The 26,785-nt window shown below is 45.0% G+C and overlaps 2 protein-coding genes across 4 annotated transcripts in view; one reads left to right on the forward strand and one right to left on the reverse strand.

The window, feature by feature from the left end:
• Positions 1-7,110, forward strand: part of ZNF185 (zinc finger protein 185 with LIM domain) — a 45,731-nt gene extending 38,621 nt beyond the window's left edge. Inside the window, exons 21-22 of the mRNA XM_068533587.1 lie at positions 3,827-3,925; positions 4,834-7,110. Of these exons, the coding sequence (XP_068389688.1) occupies positions 3,827-3,925 (99 nt within the window). The 3' untranslated portion in view covers positions 4,834-7,110. The remainder of the gene's footprint in view (positions 1-3,826; positions 3,926-4,833) is intronic.
• LOC137757002 (heparan-sulfate 6-O-sulfotransferase 2-like) overlaps positions 1-26,785 on the reverse strand; it is a 164,338-nt gene that overhangs the window by 5,369 nt on the left and 132,184 nt on the right. Inside the window, exon 3 of one of the 3 annotated variants that reach the window (XM_068533589.1) lies at positions 10,740-11,000. The exons of 1 other annotated variant lie outside the window; for it this stretch is intronic. In XM_068533589.1, coding sequence (XP_068389690.1) covers positions 10,970-11,000 — 31 coding nt within the window. In that variant the 3' untranslated portion in view covers positions 10,740-10,969. Of the gene's footprint in view, positions 1-10,739; positions 11,001-13,515; positions 14,520-26,785 lie in introns of those variants that run through there. One more of the 3 variants, XM_068533588.1, reaches the window with a different exon arrangement.

Below are 26,785 nucleotides of genomic sequence, written 5' to 3' on the forward strand. Positions count from 1 at the left end.
GCCTACCTCAAGAAACAAGAAAAATCTCAAATAAACAATCTAACGTTACACCTGAAGGAACTAGAGAAAGAAGAACAAACAAAACCCAAAGTTAGCAGAAAGAGAGAAATCATAAAGGTCAGTGCAGAAATAAATGAAATAGAAACAAAGAAAACAATAGCAAAGATCGATAAAAGTAAAATCTGGTTCTTTGAGAAGATAAACAAAATTGTTAAACCATTAGCCAGACTCATCAAGAAAAAGAGGGAGAGGACTCACATCAATAAAATTAGAAATGAAAAAGGAGAAATCACAACTGACACTGCAGAAATACAAAGGATTATAAGAGATTACTACAGACAACTATATGCCAATAAAATGGACAACCTGGAAGAAATGGACAAATTCTTAGAAAGGTATAACCTTCCAAGGCTGAACCAGGAAGAAATAGAAAATATGAACAGACCACTCACAAGTAATGAAACTGTGATTAAAAATCTTCCAACAAACAAAAGTCCAGGACCAGATGGCTTCACAGGTGAATTCTATCAAACATTTAGAGAAGAGCTAACACCCATCCTTCTCAAACTCTTCCAAAAAATTGCAGAGGAAGGAACACTCCCAAACTCATTCTATGAGGCCACCATCACCCTGATACCAAAACCAGCCAAAGATACTACAAAAAAAGAAAATTACAGACCAATATCACTGATGAATATAGATGCAAAAATCCTCAACAAAATACTAGCAAACAGAATCCAACAACAGATTAAAAAGATCATACACCATGATCAAGTGGGATTTATCCCAGGGGTGCAAGGATTGTTCAGTATACACAAATCAATCAATATGATACACCATATTAACAAACTGAAGAAGAAAAACCATATGATCATCTCAATAGATGCAGAAAAAGCTTTTGACAGAATTCAACACCCATTTATGATAAGAAACCCTCCAGAAAGTGGGCATAGAGGGAACCTACCTCAACATAATAAAGGCCACATATGACAAACCCACAGCAAACATTTTTCTCAATGGTGAAAAACTGAAAGCATTTCCTCTTAAGATCAGGAACAAGACAAGGATGTCCACTCTCGCCACTATTATTCAACATAGTTTTGGAACTTCTAGCCACGGCAGTCAGAGAAGAAAAAGAAATAAAAGGAATACAAATTGGAAAAGAAGAGGTAAAACTGTCACTGATTGCAGATGACATGATACTATACATAGAAAATCCTAAAGATGCCACCAGGAAACTACTAGAGCTAATCAATGAATTTGCTACAGTTGCAGGATACAAAATCAATGCACAGAAATCTCTTGCATTCCTATACACTAATGATGAAAAATCTGAAAGAGAAATTAAGGAAACACTCCCATTTACCATTGCAACAAAAAGAATAAGATATGTAGGAATAAACCCACTTAGGGAGACAAAAGACCTGTATGCAGAAAACTATGAGACATTGTTGAAAGAAATTAAAGGTGATACAAACAGATGGAGAGATATACCATGTTCTTGGATTGGAAGAATCAATATTGTGAAAATGACTATACTCCCCAAAGCAGTCTACAGATTCCATGCAATCCCTATCAAACTACCACTGGCATTTTTCACAGAACTAGAACAAAAAATTTCACAATTTGTATGGAAACGCAAAAGACCCCAAATAGCCAAAGCAATCTTGGGAAAGAAAAACGGAACTGGAGGAACCAGGCACCCTGACTTCAGACTATACTACAAAGCTACAGTAATCCAGACAGTATGGTACTGGCACAAAAACAGAAATATAGATCAATGGAACAGGATAGAAAGGCCAGAGATAAACCCACGCACATATGGTCACCTTATCTTTGATAAAGGAGGCAAGAATAGACAATGGAGAAAAGAAAACCTCTTCAATAAGTGGTGCCGGGAAAACTGGAGAGCTACATGTAAAAGAATGAAATTAGAACACTCCCTAACACCATACACAAAAATAAACTCAAAATGGATCAGAGACCTAAATGTAAGACTGGACACTATAAAACTCTTAGAGGAAAACATAGGAAGAACACTCTTTGACATAAATCACAACAAGATCTTTTTTGATCCACCTCCTAGAGTAATGGAAATCAAAACAAAAATAAACAAATGGGACCTAATGAAACTAAAAGCTTTTGCACAGCAAAGGAAAACATAAACAACACAAAAAGACAACCCTCAGAATGGGAGAAAATATTTGCAAATGAAGCAACTGACAAAGGATTAATCTCCAAAATACATAAACAGCTCATGCAGCTCAATATTGAAAAAAACAGACAACGCAATCCAAAAATGGGCAGAAGACCTAAATAGACATTTCTCCAAAGGAGACATACAGATGGCCAAGAAGCACATGAAAAGCTGCTCAACATCAGTAATTATTAGAGAAATGCAAATCAAACCTACAATGAGATATCACCTCACACCAGTAAGAATGGGCATCAGCAGAAAATCTACAAACAACAAATGCTGGAGAGGGTGTGGAGAAAAGGGAACCTTCTTGCACTGTTGGTGGGAATGTAAATTGATACAGCCACTATGGAGAACAGTATGGAGTCTCCTTAAAGAACTAAAAATAGAATTACCATATGACCCAGCAATCACACTACTGGGCATATACCATGAGAAAACTATAATTCAAAAAGACACATGCACCCCAGTGTTCATTGCAGCACGATTTACAATAGCCAGGTCATGGAAGCAACCTAAATGCCCATCGACAGATGAATGGATAAAGAAGTTGTGGTACATATATACAAAGGAATATTACTCAGCCATCGAAAGGAATGAAATTGGGTCATTTGTAGAGACGTGGATGAATCTAGAGACTGTCATACAGAGTGAATTAAGTCAGAAAGAGAAAAACAAATATCGTATATTAATGGACATATGTGGAACCTAGAAAAATGGTACAGATGAACCGGTTTGCAGGGCAGAAGTAGAGGCGCAGACGTAGAGAACAAACGTATGGACACCAAGCGGGGAAAGGAGCGGGGGTGGGCGTGGTGGTGGGATGAATTGGGCGATTGGGATTGACATGTATACACTGATGTGTATAAAATGGATGACTAATAAGAACCTGCCGTATAAAAAAATACATAAAATAAAATTCAAAAAGTAAACAATAAATGGCCAGGAGATAGGAACTGAGAAACAGAAGAAAGAGCCATCAGAGAGGTGCTTGGTGAGAATGAGCAGAGGGAGTTGGGGATCCTAGCAGCTGTTCGCCACTGCTTTCAGCTGGAAGCCAGAAGGCTTAGTCCAGGGTGGGCCTGGAGACAGCTGGAGCCCCAGAAATATGGGGACTCTTGGTCTCCTCTTATTTGAGACTGTCTGCAGGCCTCCCTGCTCTGACTCCTAGTACCAGGAGGGTCCGCTGCAGATGGCTGGCGGTTCTCATCCTTTAGACGTTCGCTGGAGAGACACGCCGGAGCGGCTGGACTGCTGAAATAGCTTTACCTTTCAGTGGGCCTTCATGTCACCTTCTTTTGGACTTTAAATGTCACAATTAAAGCCCTTCTATAGATGAGGAAATGGAGGCTCAGGGAGCCTCAGTAACTTACCCAAGCTCACCTAGCTAATAAGTAGTGGATTGAGGGCTCAAACCCAGGCCCAATTCTGAAACCTGGGCTCCTAACCACTGTGCAATCATTCTGCCTGTTAGGTTTTTTTTGTTTTTGTTTGGGTTTTGCCTCTGTTCGCCATTTTTTAATTGCCTGCTTCGACATCCAGGATGTGCCATCAGCTTGGAGCCTGCCCACTCCACTCGTTTATATTGCTTCACTTGTGTATTGACCTCCAGCTTGTTTTCTCTTTCAGTGTGGGATTTGCAGTAAACCGATGGGTGAGCTTCTGGATCAGATCTTCATTCACTGTGACACCATCCACTGTGGGAAATGCTATGAGAAGCTCTTCTAGGTGGGTGCTGGAAAGTTACTAGAGGGAAGAAATGTGCTCTGGTCTCTCCCTGAGTCTTGACCTGGGACACTGCTATCTCTCTTAGCCTTTATGTTCGGGGGACCCCGAGTCCTTGTGTCCCTATGCCCTGTGATACTTGGAAGTCTTAGGTGGCACAGATAAAGACCCTCCTCATGGACATTTCCAAGTTGCAGGAGTCATTGTCTCTTCCTCTCAAGAAGCGCCTTCCGTGCAGCACCTCAGCTAAGCCCTCTAGCTGCCCTGGGCTGCTGGCCAGGCCTGTGTTGTTAGCCTCATTTGGGAACAAGGAAGTAAAGACCTAGAAAGGAAAAGGACATGGGAAAACACCTGGCTTGTAGATAGCAGAATCAGGACCTCAACCCAGGACTTCAGATTCAGGTCCGGGGCTCTCTGCCACAGTCCCTTGAGTCGCCTCCACCATTGCTCATATAGCATCAGATCAGGACTCAGCCAAGGTATTCAGTAAAACAAGATATATAGCTGGGGACCAGCAGCAGGTGAAGGCCAGGATATGTAGGCATGTGTGGGAAGTGATGGTGCTGTCCTGGTGCCTGGGCAGCCTCTGGGCCACATTGTGAGCTCTGCCTGAAGACAGGTTGGCATGCTAAAAGCCAGTGGAATTGACCCCAGTGTCTGAGCTTCATGGGGCCCAGTGATCCTCCTCAACTAGAAGCACAGAGCAGAATATCTCCCTTGAAGGCAACGGGAATCGGTAGCAGCCAGGCCCTCCACCAGCTACAAGCCTGTCCTGCCTTTTCTCCAGAAGACACACTGACCTGGACTGTTACTCCTGATGCCTGGAGCAGTCACCCTCCCCAGGGGCTTCTGACGGCTCATTGGATCGGGTGTGTATTTCCAGTCTCACGGGTACTTCTATTTTCTTTTAGCTCCTCCAGGCTAACAAGAAGCTGATAACTCCTGGACAAGTTTGACTGTCCCCACTTGGCCCAAGTTGCTGACTCTTCTTCCCTCACTTCCTCTCGCCTCGATTTGATTGCTTCATGTTTTTGCTCTTCCTAAGTTGAACTTGCTTGCATCCAGTAGCATGTCTTAATGATGTTATGATAATTACTTGTGTGTGTAGCTCTTCATAGCTTAGAAAGCACTTCCCATCCATTATCTTACTTCAGGCTCAAGCAAAGAGGATTGAACAATAATTCCATTTTGGCTTCCCTCAGACTGGTCAGCTTCCTGATGAGTTTAGGTGGCCTGGTACAATAGGCATGGACAAGAGCGTGGGGTTCGGTGTATCCTGACTCTAGGGACAGAGAGCAAATCACATTCTGGTTCACAGCTCTGAGTGTACCTTTGGAACTTGACAGAAGAAGGAGACCTCCTGAAGCTTCTGAGGGGTTAAAGACTGTTAACGATCCCTGGTGGGTAAATTGCAGACATTGAATGCTAGGGATTGACATAGGCTAATGTTTAGCTTGTCTATTTGCCATATATATTTTTTAAACTTTCCATATACTTTTACAACTAGTTAGTGCTTTTGATTGAGTTATATAGCAGATTTTAATGACCTCCTACCTACCTACCTTTCAATATAGTTGCGTTTTGTCCTGCAGGCATGTGGATATGTATTAGAAAGTTTACATGTTAGGTTTAAATTCTATAGGATGTGATTCCTCAGAGGCTACTGACCAAAGGGGCATCTGTGTCTGAATCTTGCTAGCTAATTAATACCTTTGCCCTCAATTTCCGATCCCTAAACTTTACACAGAAATCCCCTAAAGCAAGTTTTAGGGTCTGTAGACTCCAGCAGGATTATGAAGGGAGAAAATCAGTCAACATTTCTTGAGGCCTTACTGCATACCAGGCATTATCACAAAGTGGTGGCATTAATCCCCATGCTAGTCTTGTACAGAGGGTATTCTTCTCCGCAGTTTGCAAATGAGGGTGTTGAGGCCCAGAGAGGTGGTCATTGCATTGTGCAGAACCATTGCTGTCTCTCTCCAGAGCGCATGCTCTCTCCAGTGACAGTCAGGACAAACATGAGCATCGATTTAATGCTGAGTAGATGCCAAGCACTGTGTGGAGGTGACACCACCCCCTCAAGCCTCCCCTGAGGCACACTTTTACAAAGAGGGGAAGGTGGGGGATTGCACTCCTCCTCTGGGCATCCTGGGTCCCCATAAAATACCAGAAGGGCCAAACTGGCCCTCTCACCTCCGTTTTCCATGAAAACACTTCTGAACTGAAGTACTCTCAGCTGGGAACAGATTTGACTCCCAGACCTTCCCAAAGAAGAGCTTGTCAACCCAGGAGAAGCTCCAGTAGACTAGCCGATCTGGGCACGGGGCCCTCAGTGACCTCCCATTTTCCAGTCCAGACTCTGTCCCAAGCTAGTGGCAACTACTGAGACCCCAGGTACTTGGAACAGGGATACCTGTTGCCCAGCTGGACAGATGCAGGCCCGTTCATGCAGTCAGCTGATGCTCTGCTCAGGTTCGACTGGGCGCCTCTGCCTTTGGGACCAGCATCACTGTGTCAGTTCCTCGAAAGGACAACCTGACAGTTTTTCTGATGAAAAATGAGGGCCTTTTCTCTTGGTTTAATTAGAAAATGCCTCTCCATCTCTCTCCAGTTTCTGAGCCCTATGCACATTGGCTGGTGGACTTGTTCTTCCTGCCAAATGATCAGAGAGGAATGTTCCATTTATTTCCATAGATGTGCATCAGCTTTGCTCTGGAGTGGAAAACTGGCCATGTACTCGTACAAAATATGAGCTGGTTTTCCTCAAGACTAGCCCTCAGCCTGGGACTTGGCAGATGGTAGGGACTGACACATAGGTGCTGAATGAATGAGTGAAAGGGAAAGAAAGGTCGTGCCTTTGGGTGGGAGGTAGCACCCCTGAGTCTTGGCAGGATAAAGAGGTCCAAGATAGGCTGGCTTCCCCACCTTCTAGATACACTCTGCCTTTAAGAGAGTTTCAGAACCAACATGCAAGATATTGACTCCAATCTGAAAAAAATCTCTTTCATGTTTAAATGGCACAGAATTCTCCGGACTTAAGGAAGAGGGGTGGTTGCATTGCACTTTCGCTTCTTTTTATTTGCCTAGAATTTTGAATCATACTTGCTTAACTCCTTAATGTACACAATTACAATAAATGGTAAGATACTTCGTGTGTAAATGTTAAGGTTTCCTTTTATAAGTGTAATAACTTGGTGTATTTGGCTGTGTGATTTATTTTCTCCTATTACCTGAAGCCACTCTCTTTACAAAAGCAAATAAATACTTTAAGGAGTATCAAAGTTTTCTCTACAGAAGCAAATACTTTTAAGAAATATCAAATCTAAAGAGAAAAAAACAGCGTTATCTAGAAACTGTGCATGCACAGCAAGTGTGCAATTCTAGACCTGTCAGATCTTAATGAAGAATATTTTATTCTTTTGGGCCCATCCTTCCTTTCATTGTCGACAGGTGGCCGCCTCGTCCTTATTGAACACTTGCAATGACCAAGAGCTCAGTCCCTTACAAGCCCATTCTGTCTGTGGAAATGCGTTCCTCAGCTGAGTTACAACCTGTTCCCCTTTAACTATCACCCACTGGTAATCTGTAATCCCTCTTTTATATGCCAGCCCCTAAAATCGGTAAATACGCTCGTTGGGTTCTTCCTCTATCAACTCTTCTCCCATTTAAACACCCCTGGTCCCATCAACTCTGACAGGAATTCTGAATATGCATCTCTTACCCTCAAAGGTGCCCCCCCAACCGCACAGCCGAACCCATTCCTCCAGATGTGTACCGACAGGCAAGACTTTCATCTTGCTCATTAAGGCTGGTGCCCTAAGCTGTCAGAATCCTGTTGAATAGTCATTCTGCCTGTCACGTGATCCATGCTTCCAGGTTTTGTATCGGAAAATATAATTTGCATGTCATCGATGTCTTGATCCAGCCTGGGGCCAAAAAGGGTGGTCAAGAAGTCAGTCCAAAGATAGAAGACATGACAGAGAAATCCCTCTACTACTGAGCAGGGACGTTGGGACCCAGTATTCAGTAGGTATTGAACTAGTGTCCCTGTAGCTACTTTCTCACCCCAACCTCAGCCACCATCTTGGCTACATGAGTACATTTGGGAGAGGAAGAAGAAGTTTTACCACTTCAAAGGCAAGAACTATAACAGTAGTTCCTAACCAGGACTAGGGCTCTCTGTTGGTGATAGCATGTGACACAAAGACCTAGAAAACAAATAGGGTAGGGTTATTTTGAAAAATGACTTAGCAGACCAGGTTCCCAGCAAGCCGGTTGATCCCCAGTACCCAGCCTCCCCTATTCCTCCTTCCCCTTTATAGATCCACACCTGTGAGGGCCCCCAACCCATACACACCCATGTGGGGTCCTCTGGGGGACTCTGCTTATGAATGTATTCCGCCTGTGAATTTCCACACAACACATTTCTCTTGTGATGTTTCTCTGCACAATATCCTTTTCCCATGAACTTCCCAAGGGAGGAAAGCTTCCACCAGGGGACCCAACACTGGGTTACATTGAATTCAAAGTTGAGATCGCTACCTGGCCATTTGGGGCCCCTCTTGCCACTGAACCAACAAGAAGGCTGTTATTTTACCTGCTGGCTGACTGCTCCTGATTATCGAGGGGAAAAAGGGTCGCTGCAAGGACCACATCTGAAACCTAGGAGAAAAGTCTTCTGGGAGTGTCTCTTAGTGTTCCCATGTCCAATAATGTAAGATAATGGATGACTGTAATGACTCACGCAGGCAGGACCACTAAGGGATCAGATTGGTTAGGGATAAAGGTTTGTATCTGACTGCCAGGTAGACAACCACAACCAGCTAGATGAGGTCATAGGGAACTGAAATGCTAGTGGAAAAGGAAGTTACAAATACTATGACCTCATGGCCAGTTGCAAAAATAACAGCTATAGAAGCTAGGCATACTTCGTCTTGCTTTGCTATTATATATTTAAATCTGCCCCATTACTTTTCTTTCTCCCATTTCCAAATCTTGCGTTTAAATTGTGTGGGTGGTGCTTAATCATATAATTTAACCTATAGATTACAGCATGTCAAAGTGTAATTATGACAGAACTAGAGAAGGAACAGACATCCCCCAGAGAATGAGAGTGTATCTAATGGGACTTTTGACGTCCCCCCTTCTTGAAGAAGGCAAAGGCATATTCATGTATATGAGGTATGGTTGCATCACGCTAAGCAGAAGCGTAGTGTCACTGTTGTTATCATTTGGAAGAAAAATATGGGGTGTCAAAAAGAGGGTACACCTGGCTTTTTTCCCGGTGGCTTCTGGGAAACCTCCTGCGAATTATCCATGACAGTCCTGCAGGTGGAATTGCTGGGGGCTTTTTCCTCGTGTACCAGGTCTCCCTGACCTTCACTGCTCCAGCCTTCTGCTGCTTGTGTAAGCCACTGATTCCTTGTTCTCAACCCTTCCTGCTAGGGAAAGAGTGGCACTGCTTTCCTGAGGGGCTTCCCTGTTAATGCTGTCTCCACCCAACCTTCTTCTGTACCGCATGCGCTGCCTGTGAATGGCTTCTGCAGCATGCACTCTACCTGTGAATGTTTCCTACCATGCCATCTGTCCCATGAAGAACCCCTGCTCCAGGCCTTCCTCGCTGTACACTCTGTCTCTGAACACCTTCTGCACAGTGCCGTCGCCCAAGGAGCACTTTGTGTGCCAGGCCCGTTATCTAATGCCATCTGCAGGATCCCTTTCCTCTTGAACATCCTCTGAACACCGAGCCCTGCTCATGAATGCTGCCCGTGTTCCCTCCCCATCCCACCCCCAACTGCCCAGGAACTCCTGTCTGCTGCACTCTTCATAACGTCATCAGCGCGATCTCCTCCTCTGGGTGCCTTCTGCATCTAACTCTCTGCTTGGGAATGTGTGGGTCTCTTCCTAAAGTCCTCTGGCTGTGAGGGATTGCTACAGGCCATTCTAGTGAAGATTGTCTGCACACTCATATTTTTAACAGCTTTACTGAGATCTATTTAACACACAAGAAACTGCACACATTAAAAGTGTTCACTTTTTTAAATTAGTTTTGACACATGTATGTATCTGTGGACTCATCACCCCATTAAAATAGTGAATATATACATCACTCTCAAAACTTTCCTCCTGCTTCTTTGTAATCCTTCTATCCTGCAGCCACCTATCTGCTTTCTGCTACTATGGATTACTCTGTATTTTGAAGCATTTTATATAAAAAGTTTTGTATAAAGAGTTTTACATAAATGGAATCATACAGTATGCACCCTTTGATGGAGGGATGGAAACATTCTAAATCTTGATTGGGATGGTGAGTATATACGAATGTATACATTTGTCAAAACTCATCATATGTACACTTAAAATGGATGTGTTTTATTGTCTGTTAAGTATTGTCAAATAAAAAACAAATACAGAGGGCGTCCCTGGTGGTGCAGTGGTTGAGAATCTGCCTGCCAATGCAGGGGACACGGGTTCGAGCCCTGGTCTGGGAAGATCCCACATGCCGCGGAGCAACTAGGCCCGTGAGCCACAACTACTGAGCCTGCGTGTCTGGAGCCTGTGCTCCGCAACAAGAGAGGCCGCGACAGTGAGAGGCCCGCGCACCGCGATGAAGAGTGGTCCCCACTTGCCGCAATTAGAGAAAGCCCTTGCATAGAAACAAAGACCTAACACAGCCATAAATAAATAAATAAATAAATAAAAATTAAAAAAAAAAAAGACTAAAGGGAAAAAAAACTGCAAAAAAAACCCAACAAATACAGACTCATTAAGGAGAGACTTTTATTCAGAAGAATTGTTGAAAGAGGGGAAAGGGACTTCTGCAACAGAGGGAGGGGGACTTTTGCAATAGGGCGAATGCTGTGGTAGTAAATTCTGCAAGCATCTGAAAAGTAAGGAAAAAAGTTTTTCTTTCTTAAAGAAGAGTAAGCAAGGTTAGAAAGAACTGGATGTGGGGAAGTGGGATGAAATGGTGGCATGATTGCATAGCAGATCAGAGAATATTTTCCACTGAGGCCAGTCTGTTCTCAGGAGGGGCTGTCTGCTGACTCAGGCTGGGCATGGGCCAAAGTTCAGGGGCCTGGAGGAAGGAGAGAAGCTGAACCAAAGTTTGATGAACAAGCATTTTTTTTTCCCACTCCATCTGTGCTTAAAGACAACTTAGAGTCTTCATAAGGATCTAGGCAGTCAGCTTTTAGGTCTGTGGTGCCAAATCAGGAGGGGGAGAGAAAAATGAGAAATGTTAATTTGGAGGGTTGTAGCCAGATATTGAAAGAAATTGGAATAACTGAAAATTTGTTAAGTGTTGACAATGTGTGCAAGATTGCAGGATTCAGTCCAATTTACAAATTCTTACATGGTAACAAAACCACGAAGTTTTACAAAGAGGGGCAAAATAGCTCAGAGACAATGAACAGGACCAGAATGTCATAACCCACATCTCATAGTATTTTCTGATTTTCTAATGAAATGCAAAATTTCTCTCAGGGGTCACCCTCTTTTTGATGAAAGATCATCTCAAATAAGGTTATTCTTGATTGCAAACTAACTCTGGTCTTACTAGATTTGACCTGATTACTTGCACAGGTGCAGCAAGGATGGTAATTGGCCATACAGGCCTTTTAAAGTTTGCTTTGCTGTAAGTTTTTATAAAGAATTTCAGATTGGACTTTGAAAGCCTCTCAAGGCTAGTAAGCCAAGCCAAGAACTTACCACCAGATTTCACCTGTATATACATATTGGTGAATTCCTCTCTTCTCAAGGTACGCAAAACAACCTAAGTTTCCTGGACTTGCCAGGAAGAGACCTTCCTTACTCATCTATAAGGCTGTGAACTCTGTCAGCCAAGTATCAGGTTCCCAAGGGAGTTTTATAAGACTTGGCTTCATAAACTCAACCCGAGTTCCTTAAAATTGTCAGGTCATATGTGATTCTATGAACATCATTTACAGATAAGACATTCCAGTCAAAGCCTTGGTTATATAACCAGTGTTTCCAATTATGTCCTGTTAATAAGAAAGGCAGGTTCTTACTGAACCTAGGCATATAACAGTATTACCATGAAAATAAGAGTGCTCAAAAATAATTTCCAAATTCTAGAGGGATTGGGCAGGGAGGAAAAGATAAATGGTTTGTGTCCATTTATGAAAGTATAATCTACTAAATTGTTATCAGTTATGGATAGCCTAAGAGAAATGAGAAAGGGTTCCTTATATCCAGAGTATAGAGCATGAAAGCATCAGCAATATTCCAAAGAAAACCCATAATCATCTTTCATGAGTTCATTAAGTCCTATGTAATTAATTCTTGTTCTGCTCAGTCTTGGGTTAGCAGTCTCATGAACCCATCAGCTTCTTCACTAGAGTTCTGGAAATTCTGGCCTAGTCCAGTGACAGGATTTCAAAGTTATTTAAGTAATGGCATCAGAAGCTTGTGCCTCAGAGCATCTGGCATAGTCCTTTCCATGGGGGTCTGAGACAGTCCCTTTTTCTGGAAGATGAAGCATTCTGGCCTGTAGCTGATTGCAAGCGCTTTCAGGGAAGCCTTAGTGCATGACAAAAGATTTAAAATGCTCATGGTTAAAGATCTGATGAGAGTTCATCGCAAAAATAATGCAATTGACAAGGAAATTTTGTTGTTTCCGTGGCATGCAACATTTTAAAAGATAACTACAATTATGATTGATAACACTACACTTTTTAATATCAGGCAAAGCAACACCAGGACATATCATCAACACTGAGGGCATTGACAAACCTCCAGGAAATTAATACGATTTCTGAAACATTTATATTAATAACATTTCGCTCACGCAAATGTAACCTCGAGAAGGTTAGGCATCTCTTATGATTTGACAAAGCCTCCCATGAAACTCAATATATCAAATAAACCTAATTATTTCTGGCACCTCTGTTTTTACAAGGTAAGAGATACTTTGTGGTTTTCCAGGCTCTATCTGGGAAAACTCAAATAACCTTTGAGATCAGGACTATACCACTCAGGGGAATTCACTGCCGTTCCAGTGGTTAGGACTCAGCTCTTTCCCTGCCGAGGGCCAAGGTTCAATCCCTGGTCAGGGAAATAAGATCTCACAAGCCACCCGGTGCAGCGAAAAAGAAAGAAGAAAAAAAAAAAAAAGACTATATTGCTTAGGATTTGAGTGTGGGGAAAGTAAGATACAAAAGTTGTCAGAAGGTTTGAACACTTGGTTAAATCAGCTCACGTGTCAGTAAGAAACACTACTTGTCTATTTAACCAAAGTGACAAAATATTTTAAAAGTAAATCTTTGGAAGTAATGCAATTATAAAGAACCTTAGTTCTTTCAAAAGTGACAAGACTTGGTTGAAGGCCATGATAAAGTCAACATAAAGCAAAGAAAATTACTCTGATAAGAAAGACTCTTTGGCCGGAGGTGCGCCCGGGGCCGCGGGACAAGCGGGCGCAGAGGTCGCCTGTGTTGGGGGGCGGCTCCGCCGGAGCATTGTGGGTCCGGGGCTGGGGGCGTCCGGGCTTGCGATGCTCTCCGCACTCTCCCGGCTCTGAAGCCTCGAGAACACGGCTAGGCAGCAGTAGCTTAATGGGGAGTTGGCCTGCTGGGAACTAGGGGCCTGCTGGGGTCTCAGTTCTTGGCTGGCCCCGGAGCACGAGGTTGCCAGGCGTGTGATGGCAGCAGGTAGGAGTGAGCCGCTGGTGCGGTGACGAGCAGGGAAGGGAGGACACTGGCTGTTGGCCTGTGAACCTAGGCAAGAATGACCAGCCGACACAGTCCAGACCAAGGTCCGTGGGCCCAGCTCAGTCCTGGGCGGCTGGTCAGTGGAATAGACCTGCACGTGTGGCTCTTGTCACTCTAGGACTGGCTTCAGGACAGATCCTGCTGATGAGCCAAGGCCACAGCCCTCAGTTCTCCAGGAGAGTGCGCCGGAGTGGAGCCAGGGGGGTGTGCCCGACTCAGCAGGGCGGCCACGCACGTCCAGTCTGCTGGCAAGGGCAGTGGGGAGCCGGGGCAAGTCATGGCCTTGGGAGTGTCCTGTGATGAAAAAGAACCTGCAGGCTTATCAAATAACCTTGGCGTGGAACGTTGGTGTGCTGAAAAGCAGTTCTGTGTGCTTTTCCCCCCTGGTGGGGCTCAGCAGTGCTGAGGCAGCAGGCGTGATACAGAAGTGTGAGCAGAGACCGTCTGGAATCCCCAGACTCCAGGGAAACTAAAGGTGACAGCCAGCCTAATGAAGAGGACAGGAGTTGGGGGCCGGTGGCAGTGGGGCAGGAAGGCGCCCAACGGCAGCGTGGCCCATCTGCGGTGGCAGCAGCCCAGCAGGCGCCCCTCGTCTCAGGGCCCTAATCCTGGCTACAGCCGGGTGGTCAGGGGAGCTGCAAGGTCTTCTGGGCGAGCAGAGCCCACAGTCCTGAGCTGTTCTTCTCTGTGTTTGGGTCATCTCCCCCCATCCAAGGGGAGAAATCTAGATGAGGTTTAAGAATCAGTGCTTTAAGACTGTGGATCACGGAGTTGAAACCTTGGAACACGTGTTTTCAGCACAAGGTGTTAAAGTGAACGGAAGGATTTAGCGCCTTTTCAAGGAGGGTGTCTCCATGTGGGCACAACTAGAGAATAAAAGGGTCTTGAATTAAAAAAAAAGAAAGAAAGAAAGAATCTTTGCTTTCTAGGCAGATTACTCAAAAAGTAAAGAAAAACCTTCTACTACCTCTTATTAAGAGCAGACCAATAATCTAAGGAAATGTTTCCATTTTAACAGAGAAAATCAAATTCTAGTTTTGCATCAGTGTACTATTTGATATTATAGCTCATTTTTTTTAAAACCTATCTCCTTTTTTTTTAAACTTGTTCAGTATGCTTTCTTTTTTAAAAAATTTATTTATTTTATTTATTTTTGGTTGTGTTGGGTCTTCGTTTCTGTGCTCTGTGCGAGGGCTTTCTCTAGTTGTGGCAAGCGGGGGCCACTCCTCATGGCGGTGCGCGGGCCTCTCACCATCGCGGCCTCTCTCGTTGCGGAGCACAGGCTCCAGACGCGCAGGCTCAGCAGCTGTGGCTCACGGGCCTAGTTGCTCCGCCGCATGTAGGATCTTCCCAGACCAGGGCTCGAACCCGTGTCCCCTGCATTGGCAGGCAGATTCCCAACCACTGCGCCACCAGGGAAGCCCTATAGCTCATTTTAAAAAATCTTATAAACAAACCCACTGAACTTTAGCCAGCTTTGACCACAAGAGATAAAATATCCCCTGAGGGGCTTCCCTGGTGGCGCAGTGGTTGAGAGTCTGCCTGCTAATGCAGGGGACGCGGGTTCGAGCCCTGGTCTGGGAGGATCCCACATGCCGTGGAGCAACTGGGCCCGTGAACCACAACTGCTGAGCCTGCGCGTCTGGAGCCTGTGCTCCGCAACAAGAGAGGCCGCGATGGTGAGAGGCCCGCGCACCGCGATGAAGAGTGGCCCCCACTTGCCGCAGCTAGAGAAAGCCCTAGCACAGAAACAAAGACCCAACATAGCAATCAATCAATCAATCAATCAATCAATCAATCTTTAAAAAAAAAATATCCTCTGAGAACCATATCCATTCAGGTTTTGTCCTACACTTCCATCTTTTTCATTCTGGAACAACCAGTCATTTTACTTTAGGACAAAATTATTCTTTTATTTAACAAAAACACATCCTGCATAGTTAATTTAGTATAAGTGTAAGGATTTAAGTTAGCAAAAGATCTTGGAAACTATCTTTAAGACTGACATACTACATATGAAACAATTACTGCTGAAATAAAGTTTTGTGAGAACAAATTCACTGTCATTAATTCCTGAGAATTTTGAGTATTCAATTTATAAAAGCACTTAAGTATCTCTAAACCAGTAATAATGGAGCTCCTTGAAAGACTTTTATAATTTAATTTGGTAATACCATCAGGGTAGGAAACATTATATATGCATACATACACACAGAAACATAAAATAAATAAGTCCTGGGGATGTAATGTACAGCATGGAGACTATAGTTAATAATACTGTACTGTATTGTATATTTGAAATTGGCTGAGAGAGTAGATGTTTAAAATTCTCATGATAAGAAAAAAAAAACTATGTGTGGTGATAAATGTTTACTAGACTTACCATGGTGATCATTTTGCAACATATACAAATACACCTGAAACTAATATAACGTTCTATGTTTTCAGACATACTTCTTAACCTCCGCTGTCTTCCAGGATGGCGGTCAGAACCCCTCTTCCCATGATATCACCCTTTATGACACCTGTCATACCTGTAATGCCACGTGGCTGAGTGGGGGCTTCATGGAGGCACAGTGGGCTGGTGTTATGAGAGCCCTCAAGTAAAATGCCCCACTTGGGGTCCGTGACTTTCTGACACCAGCAGGTAACCTTTTTTCTTGGCATGGGAAAGAGAATGATTTAACAGCCTCTCAATAGTACATTCTAATTAAGTAAGGCATGTTCAGGTCTGTGTTCCCCTTCTCTGACATAGGAAATATCTGCACTTAAAGGTAATCTTTAATTTAAACTTTTGTCTGCTTTTAATATTTTTATTAAAACATTATCGAAAAGCCTCTTCTTCTGTATCCCAAATAAAGCAAAAGAAATCTATTCTGTCACCAAATGAACACAACTTCTGGTCCGAAAAGTGACTACAGGCTTCAGAGACTTGGTACTCCAAGCGTAGTCAGGGATCTGCTGCATGGGAGTCACCTAGCTTTCGAGAAACGCAGAATCGCAGTCCCACCCCAGTCCTCCTGAATCACAACTTGCATTTTTATCAAGATCTACCAGATTTGCAGATTTCCAGTGCGATAACCTGAGCTCCCCCCCACGCCGTTTTGCGGAACAGCGAGTTACGGTCCTGCGGGCCCCAGGGAAAATATTCCAGTCTTCCTTCTGTGGAAGAAATTTTCTTTGGAAAAGGGCGGGAAGCAATTTGGATACTAGGTGGGTAGTACTAGGCTGTGAAGTCAAGGGAATAATGGGAAAATGGAATTCTTTGAAAGTTTTCGGTGTCTTGGTGGATACGAAAAATTTTCGTGCCCTTGCATTTTTACTGGAAGCAGCTGTATTTCTGCCATCCTCCTCTAGAAAACAGACCAATTAAAAAAAATATCAGGATTTCATTTAGTAAGCACCCACTGGGCTTTTACTTTTGCACCCGGCCCTGCGCTGACCGCTTGGAATATTCAAATAGGGAGAGCGACTGGTGACTGTCACGCCAAAGCTCCCGTCCAGTGGGGAATAGACATGTTAAACAAGAGCCACAGTGGCTGCTGGGCCTGGCGTGGCACGTGGTGGGTCTGGCGGTTTCTTTCCAGCGACCAGCCTAGGAATTGCAGGGGACCCTATTCCACACCTATCCCTGTTCACAGTCCAAGGCTGGATTCTGTCCGGCTCTGCAGTTTAAGGTGCCCCGGTTTCATCCGAACTCTGTCCGCCTAGGTGCGAACACTGGCTGAGGGCGGGGCGAGGGCTCCCCCTTTCGAGGGGGGATGGTGGGTGCCACGCTGCGCTACTACGGGGCGGGCGCCGCCGCGAGTGGGCCGTGAGCAGCTCTGCGGGGGCGGGGCAGGAGCGGGGGCGGGGAGTTTGTAGCCCGACACCCCCCTTCCACGGGCTCCGGCCGAGAATGCACTGCGCGAGCAGTGGCAACGGTCGCGTGGTGCTTGTGGCGCACAGGCGCTCCGGCCTGCAGGCACCTCCAGCAGGTACTGGTCGGCGCCCTGGGCACAGAGAGCAATCCAAACCGCGTGGGATTCCACACAATGACCCTTGCCATCTCCCTGGGCGTCCCAGGGGTTGGTGGCTACAGGTTGCCCCTGGAAGTGGGATCCCACTACATCAGGCATGGCACCGCATTAACTCCGTGCCATTTCCAGGCACCGCGACCAGCCTAGGAATTGCAGGGGAACCTATTCCACACGTAACCCTGTTCACAGCCATTGCGGTCAGGACTAGTGGCTCTGGGCCTTATCCTGGAGGGAAAGTGGCTTCAGCCCTTCCTCCCCTGGCCTCCACCAACTTCCACTGACCAGGTATATTCCTGCTCTGGAATGAGGGATGTTTGAGGTAGCGGGTGTGTGAAGGGGTCGTGGGGACTTAGGGAGGTGGGCTTAGGTGTGGGTGGGGACAACAGGGGAATGAGGGCGGGAGGCTTGGGGACAGTAGTTGGACTTGAGTGAGGTCAGGGCTTGGGACAGGGATGATGCTTGGGAAGCGGTGGGACATGGCTTGAGTGGGGGCAGGGATTTGGCTTGGGTGGAGGCAGGGCTAGGTTAGGGATGGGACTTGAGTGAGGGGATGGGACATCGGAAGGGGTGGGGCTCGGTGGGGGCAGGGATCGAACTTCCGTAAGCGTGGGGCTTGGCGTCAGGGGCTGGGCTTAGGTGGGGGTGGGACCTGGAGGGTGTAGGTCCTGGTGGGGACAGGGATCAAACTTCCGTGAGGGGAGGCTTGGCGTCAGGGGTGGGGCTTAAGGCCTACGTCGTGCGTCAGTGGGGGCAAAGCTTGAGGGAGGGGGTGGATTTGAGGGCGGGGCAATAATCATACTGTAGGATCCCTCCTGTACTAGCACTGAATACCAGTGGAGCAGTTTGTTTCCTTTTTTTTTTTTTTTTTTTTTTGAATTTTATTTATTTTTTTCTACAGCAGGTTATTAGTCATCCATTTTATACACATCAGTGTATACATGTCAATCCCAATCGCCCAATTCATCACACCACCACCCCCCCGCCCCCTGAGCAGTTTCTTGTATCCCTGTACCCGAGTGCCTCTGTAGGCTCAGAATTGGCACAGCCTGAGCAGGGGCGTGTGGGGTAGAACCACAGCAACGTACCTCTGCCTTGCCTTGGACAGATGCAATGAAGCAGTACCACCTCCCCAGCGCCAGGAACTGCCTCTGGGCAGAGCTAGAGGGCAGGCCTAGTGTTGAGTGTGGGTGGAATCCCCGTATCTGCACTGCCGGTGGGTCCCTAATCAGCATGGTGAACAGCTGTGACGTAGACCTATGTTGGGAGAGGCTTCTGTAGCCCTGGCAAAAAGCAGGAGGGGTGGGGTTGCCTGCCAAGGTTTACAGGGTCTGCAGGGTAGGGTCACACCTAGGGCGAGAGCTGTCTGTTTCAGCAGTATGGCACTGTAGACCCTTTTTGGCTCCCTTTTCTGTCCCTGATTCTAGCTTCCACACAGTTTCGAAACGGTAGGCTACTGTTTTTCAGCACTTGGTCCTTGCCGCCCACCCCTCATCTCCCCTCCCCTCCAACAACAACAGGACACTTCTTTGGTTGGAGGCCAGTGACGTCACCTGTTGCTCCTTAACCTTACCACATAACACCCCTCTGCGATGGAAAGCCATGGTCCACGCTGCTGTCAGTATCCATGGCAACACTGCAGCTTGTCACACGTTCTCCACACCCACCAGTTTCACTGCCTTGTGCAGAGCTCCAACCATCTTTCTCATTTGTCAGACGTTTTCTGAGAAAGGAGGGAACTCCCCGTCTCTGTCCTCCAACCTTTGCCCCCGAGAAGTGGGTACCAGGTGCCCTGGGCCTGAGCAGCCCTGAGCCAGGGAGTGGGACAGCCTGCTGTCCTCTCCCGTTTGGCGGGCTTTGTCAGGCCCCTCCTCCTGACGCTGGCCTTTTCACCACAGGCACCTCCAGTACACACAGAAGAGTCCTTGGACTTTGAGGAGGAGTCCACGGCAAGCAGAGGTCAGCAGGGAGGGGATGAGGTGCGGGGAGCTTGGCCTAAAGACACCTCTCCACCAGATGACGGGGGAAGCCCTGAGAAGCAGGGACTGAATCTCTGTGACCAGAAGTGGGGGTAGTGCATGGGCTTTGAGTCGGGGTGGGAGGGTGGGCATTAATGATGCTCTCACCCCATTTGCATCATAGGCTGTGGAAACCCGGAACGATTCTGCCTTCATACTTGGCATTGACTCAGAATTCCTTGAGTCCTGGTCAAACGCTGTGAGCTGATTACTGCCCTTAGTATTAGGTCAGTCCATAGGTAGTGGGAGCAATGGCTGTGCATCTGTTGGAGGATTGGTGCAAGGGGATGGACCTGGACCCCAGGAAGGCCGTGCTGATCGTGGGCATCCCTGCTCGTGACCTTCTGGCCAGTGCCCGGCGTGTAAGTCAGGAGTTACCTAAATTCTGCGTACTAAGCCAACTTAAGGAGAGCTACTGATGGCTTAATTGTGGTCACTCTCTGAGGTTATACTTGGACTGGGTGGGAAACCTAAAGGAGTGATTAATAGGAGCAGATCAGCTGCTCTGGGCTGGAATCCTTCTAGTACCATCTCTATCAACAGCATGGAGTTATTCTCTAACCCAACATTGGATTCAGAACTCCAAGTGGCCACTATAAACGAGTGGTTTGAAAGGTCCTCCTACCATCATCAATCACAGACTCTGAGGGGCTGGGAGGTGTCTCTGGGTGATCTTTTAGAGACCATTGGTCTTGCAGAACCCTTTCCTGACCCCGAGTCTCTGCGGAGGCGGGGACTTGCTGCAGATCACAGACTGCCTCAGTGGCAGGGCCAAGACCAGGACCCAGCTCTACAGGTCCCTTTCCCTGACAGGGTACTACCCACCCCATGTCCACCAAAGCATGCCTAGGGCGGCAGGCAAGCAGGCATCTGTGTCCCCACATACAACCACACAACCCTTCAGAACAACTCAAAGAGCAATGGCTGCAAAAGACTGGGAAAACAACCCTAAAAGACCCCAAGGACTTTCAATTCTTCCTTTCCAGTGGCTGTTAAATTGTAAACACATTTTCCTAAGCTGCTCTCTCAGGTTTTGTTCTCTGCCTACACGCACTTTGACTACATCACGCCGTAACCATCAGCGATTCTTCTGTTCTTTTCCTTTTGAGAAATAATACCTAATACCTGGGCCCTGTGTTGCCAAAACACCAAGCACGTTTTGGAAACAAAGTGGATCTGATGAGGAAGATTGCTACAGTCCTTTTCAAAGAGTGTTTGCTTACCTATTGGCGAGTCAGGCAATTCTCAGTTGCAGAGGTCTTCCCTAAACTGTTTGTTATCTGCAGTCATTACTGAAACTGCCCCATCAGCTCCCCCCCACACTCCTACCCACCAGTTTTTGGTAAAATCCTCCCATTTTGGCATCATAAGAGTGCCCTCTAGCGCTGATCTAATTAAGAACCTGGAGACTGAGGGATTCCTGTTTTCGTGGGAAATGGGTTTAGCTATAACTTGTCCTTGGCTGTGTTAAGATATATTCTTTCTGAAGGATCTCTAAAGCACCTACTTGACAATGTAGTCTTTCAGAAAGCAGTGAAAGGAGTGTTTTGCCACTGAACAAACAATGCAAACCAAAAACCAAAAAAAAAAAAAAAAAAAAGGGAGGGCCTTAAAAGAAAACCTGGCTTGTGCTCCCTGCAGAGATGCATTCCCACTCATGTTTCCGGGGCGCTGTTTGAATTATAAAAGAGGGTGCATAGACGCAGGCCGACTCCATCAATTAAAAGTTAACAGTAATTTTTTAAAAATTAAAAAAAAAGTATACAATTTTTAAAGGTTACTTTCCATTTACAGTTATTACAAAATATTGGCTCTATTCCCCGTGTTGTGCAATATATCCTTGAGCCTATCTTATACCCAATACTTTGTACCTCCCACTGCCCCACACTACCTTGCCCCTCCCCCCACTCCCCACTGGTAACCACTAGTTTGTTCTCTATATCTGTGACTCTCTTTCTTTTAAAAAGTTGACAGTGATTTTTGCACGAAGAACTCTGTTCTGAAGTGCCAGGTGCCACGCCTCTACGCTCAGTACCCTTGAGCAAGTGACACTAGACTAAGCACAAAGGAAAAGAAAAAGGCCTCAGCAGGCGATGAGAAAGAGGTGAGAACAGGCTGGATGGAGAATGAGGCACCGTGAGGCCCAAGCTGAAAGAAATAAAGACTTCCAGTACATCACCCTGACAGTAAAGAGCGAAGGAAAAGTGACGTCTGAGAACTACAATGCGCTCCGCTTGAACAAAAGGAAGTTGGGTTGTGATAATATAATTCTGGATTCCATGGAATGTTGTGGCTCAGAGAGGCAAGAGAGAGAAGACAGAGAAACAATATAGTGGTTCACAGCTGGAGAGTCATTTTTCCCAGGATGAATCATACCTTGAGGCTCAACCATATCTGATTTAGTTGATACTTAGCCGTGTGGCTGACAGGGTCTTGGTGCTCCGCCATGTGTCAAGTCTGAGCCTCTGAGGTGGGAGAGCCAAGTTCAGGACACTGGTCCACCAGAGGCCTCCAGGCTCCACGTAATATCAAACAGTGAAAGCTCTCCAAGACTTCTCCATCGCCACGCTAAGACACAGCTCCACTGAACGGCCAGCAAGCTACAGTGCTGGACACCCTATGCCAAACAACTAGCAAGACAGGAACGCAACCCCACCCATTAGCAGAGAGGCTGCCTAAAATCATAATAAGGTCACAGACACCCCAAAACACACCACCAGACGCGGTCCTGCCCAGCAGAAAGACAAGATCCAGCCTCAACCACCAGAACACAGGCACCAGTCCCCTCCACCAGGAAGCCTACACAACCCACTGAAGCAACCTTAGCCACTGGGGACAGACACCAAAAACAACGGGAATTACGAACCTGCAGCCTGCGAAAAGGAGACCCCAAACACAGTAAGTTAAGCAAAATGAGAAGACAGAGAAACACACAGCAGATGAAAGAGCAAGGTAAAAACCCACCAGACCAAACAAATGAAGAGGAAATAGGCAGTCTACCTGAAAAAGAATTCAGAGTAAAGATAGTAAAGATGATGCAAAATCTTGGAAATAGAATGCAGAAAATTCAAGAAACGTTTAACAAGGACCTAGAAGAAATAAAGAGCAAACAAACAATGATGAACAACACAATACATGAAATTAAAAATTCTCTAGAAGGAATCACTAGCAGAATAACTGAGGCAGAAGAACGGATAAGTGACCTGGAAGATAAAAGAGTGGAAATAACTACCAAAGAGCAGAATAAAGAAAAAACAATGAAAAGAATTGAGGACAGTCTCAGAGACCTCTGGGGCAACATTAAACGCACCAACATTCGCATTATAGGGGTCCCAGAAGAAGAAGAGAAAAAGAAAGGGACTGAGAAAATATTTGAAGAGATTACAGTTGAAAACTTCCCTAATATGGGAAAGGAAAGAGTCAGTCAAGTCCAGGCAGTGTAGAGAGTCCCATACAGGATAAATCCAAGGAGAAACACGACAAGACACATATTAATCAACTATCAAAAATTAAATACAGGGCTTCCCTGGTGGCACAGTGGTTGAGAATCTGCCTGCCAATGCAGGGTACACGGGTTCGAGCCCTGGTCTGGGAGGATCCCACATGCCGCGGAGCGACTGGGCCCGTGAGCCACAACTGCTGGGCCTGCGCGTCTGGAGCCTGTGCTCCGCAACGAGAGACGACAATGGTGAGAGGCCCGCGCACCGCGATGAAGACTGGCCCCCGCTTGCCGCAACTGAAGAAAGCCCTCGCACAGAAACAAAGACCCAACACAGCCATAAATAGATAAATAAATAAATGTAACTATAAAAAAAAAATTTTTTTTTAAATTAAATACAAAGAAAAAATATTGAAAGCAGCAAGGGGAAAACAACAAATAACATACAAGGGAATCCCCATAAGGATAACAGCTGAACTTTCAGCAGAAGCTCTGCAAGCCAGAAGGGAGTGGCAGGACAGATTTAAAGTGATAAAGGGAAAAACCTACAACCAAGATTACTCTACCCAGCAAGGATCTCATTCAGATTCGACAGAGAAATTAAAACTTTACAGACAAGCAAAACCTAAGAGAATTCAGCAACACCAAACCAGCTTTACAAAAAATGCTAAAGGAACTTCTCTAGGCAGGAAACACAAGAGAAGGAAAAGACCTACAATAACAAACCCAAAACAATTAAGAAAATGGTAATAGGACATTACATATCGATAACTACCTTAAATGTAAATGGATTAAATGCTCCAACCAAAAGACATAGACAGGCTGAATGGATACAAAAACAAGACCCGTATATATGCTGTCTACAAGAGACCCACTTCAGACCTAGGGACACATACAGACTGAAAGTGAGGGGATGGAAAAAGATATTCCATGCAAATGGAAATCAAAAGAAAGCTGGAGTAGCAATTCTCATATCAGACAAAATAGACTTTAAAATAAACACTATTACAAGAGAGAAAGAAGGACACTACATAATGATCAAGGGAACGATCCAAGAAGAAGATATAAGAATTGTAAATATTTATGCACCCAACATAGGAGCACCTCAATACAGAAGGCAAATGCTAACAGCCATAAAAGGGGAAATCAACAGTAAAAAAATCATAGTAGGGGACTTTAACACCCCACATTCACCAATGGACAGATCATCCAAAATGAAAATGAATAAGGAAACACAAGCTTTAAATGATACATTAAACAAGATGGACTTAATTGATATTTATAGGACATTCCATCCAAAAACAACAGAATACACTTTCTTCTCAAGTGCTCACAGAACATCCTCCAGGATAGATCATATCTTGGGTCACAAATCAAGCCTTGGTAAATTTAACAAAATTGAAATCGTATCAAGTATCTTTTCCGACAACAACGTTATGAGACTAGATATCAATTACAGGGAAAAATCTGTAAAAAAATACAAACACATGGAGGCTAAACAATACACTACTAAATAACCAAGAGATCACTGAAGAAATCAAAAAATACCTAGAAACAAATGACAATGAAAACACGATGACCCAAAACCTATGGGATGCAGCAAAAGCAGTCCTAAGAGGGAAGTTTATAGCAATACAATCCTACCTCAAGAAACAAGAAACATCTCAAATAAAAAACCTAACCTTACACCTAAAGCAATTAGAGAAAGAAGAACAAAAAAACCCCAAAGTTAGCAGAAGGAAAGAAATCATAAAGATCAGATCAGAAATAAATGAAAAAGAAGTGAAGGAAATGATAGCAAAGATCAATAAAACTAAAAGCTGGTTCTTTCAGAAGATAAACAAACTTGATAAACCATTAGCCAGACTCATCAAGGAAAAAAGGGAGAAGACTCAAATCAATAGAATTAGAAATGAAAAAGGAGAGGCAACAACTGACACTGCAGAAATACAAAGGATCATGAGAGATTACTACAAGCAACTATATGCCAATAAAGTGGACAAACTGGAAGAAATGGACAAATTCTTAGAAAAGCACAACTTTCCAAGACTGACCCAGGAAGAAATAGAAAATATAAACAGAACAATCACAAGCACTGATATTGAAACTGTGATTAAAAATCTTCCAACAAACAAAAGCCCAGGACCAGATGGCTTCACAGGTGAATTCTATCAAACACTTAGAGAAGAGCTGACACCCATCCTTCTCAAACGCTTCCACAATATAGCAGAGGGTAGAACACTCCCAAACTCATTCTACGAGGCCACCATCACCCTGATACCCAAACCAGACAAAGATGTCACAAAGAAAGAAAACTACAGGCCAATATCACTGATGAACATAGATGCAAAAGTCCTCAACAAAATACTAGCAAACAGAATCCAACAGCACATTAAAGGGATCATACACCACGATCAAGTGGGGTTTATCCCAGGAATGCAAGGATTCTTCAATATACGCAAATCAATCAACGTGATACACCATATTAACAAACTGAAGGAGAAAAACCATAGGATCATCTCAATAGATGCAGAAAAAGTTTTTGACAAAATTCAACACCCATTTATGATTAAAAACCCTCCAATTTAGAAGCAGCTCATGCAGCTCAATATCAAAAAAATAAACAACCCAATCCAAAAATGGGCCGAAGACCTAAATAGACATTTCTCCAAAGACATACGGATTGCCAACAAACACATGAAAGGATGCTCAACACCACTAATCATTATAGAAATGCAAATCAAAACTACAATGAGGTATCACCTCACACCGGTCAGAATGGCCATCATCAAAAAAATCTACAAACAATAAATGCTGGAGAGGGTGTGAAGAAAAGGGAACCCTCCTGCACTGTTGGTGGGAATGTAAATTGATACAGCTGCTATGGAGAACAGTATGGAGGTTCCTTAAAAAAACTAAAAATAGAACTACCATATGACCGAGCAATCCCACTCCTGAGCATATACTCTGAGAAAACCATAATTCAAAAAGAGTCATGTACCACAATGTTCATTGCTGCTCTATTTACAATAGCCAGGACATGGGAGCAACCTAAGTGTCCATCGACAGATGAATGGATAAAGAAGATGTGGCCCATATATACAATGGGATATGACTCAGCCATAAAAAGAAACGGGGGCTTCCCTGGTGGCACAGTGGTTAAGAATCCGCCTGCCAATGTAGGGGACACAGGTTTGAGCCCCGGTCCGGGAAGACCCCACATGCCGCGGAGCAACCAAGCCCGTGCGCCACAAATACTAAGCCTGCGCTCTAGAGCCCGAGAGCCACAACTACTGAAGCCCGCGAGCCTAGAACCTGTGCTCCGCAACAAGAGAAGCCACCGCGATGAGAAGCCCGTGCACCACAACCAAGAGTAGCCCCCGCTCGCCGCAAGCAGAGAAAAACCCACGTGCAGCAACGAAGACCCAATTCAGCCAAAAATAAAATAAATTTATAAAAAAAAAGAAAATTGAGTTATTTGTAGTGAGGTGGATGGACCTAGAGTCTGTCATACAAGAGTGAAGTAAGTCAGAAAGAGAAAAACAAATACCGTATGCTAACACATATATATGGAATGTAAAAAAAAATGGTTCTGAAGAACGTAGGGGCAGGACAGGAATAAAGACGCAGACGTAGAGAATGGACTTGAGGACACAGGG

The sequence above is a fragment of the Eschrichtius robustus genome, chromosome X (genome assembly GCF_028021215.1).
Source record: "Eschrichtius robustus isolate mEscRob2 chromosome X, mEscRob2.pri, whole genome shotgun sequence".
NCBI lineage: Eukaryota > Metazoa > Chordata > Mammalia > Artiodactyla > Eschrichtiidae > Eschrichtius > Eschrichtius robustus.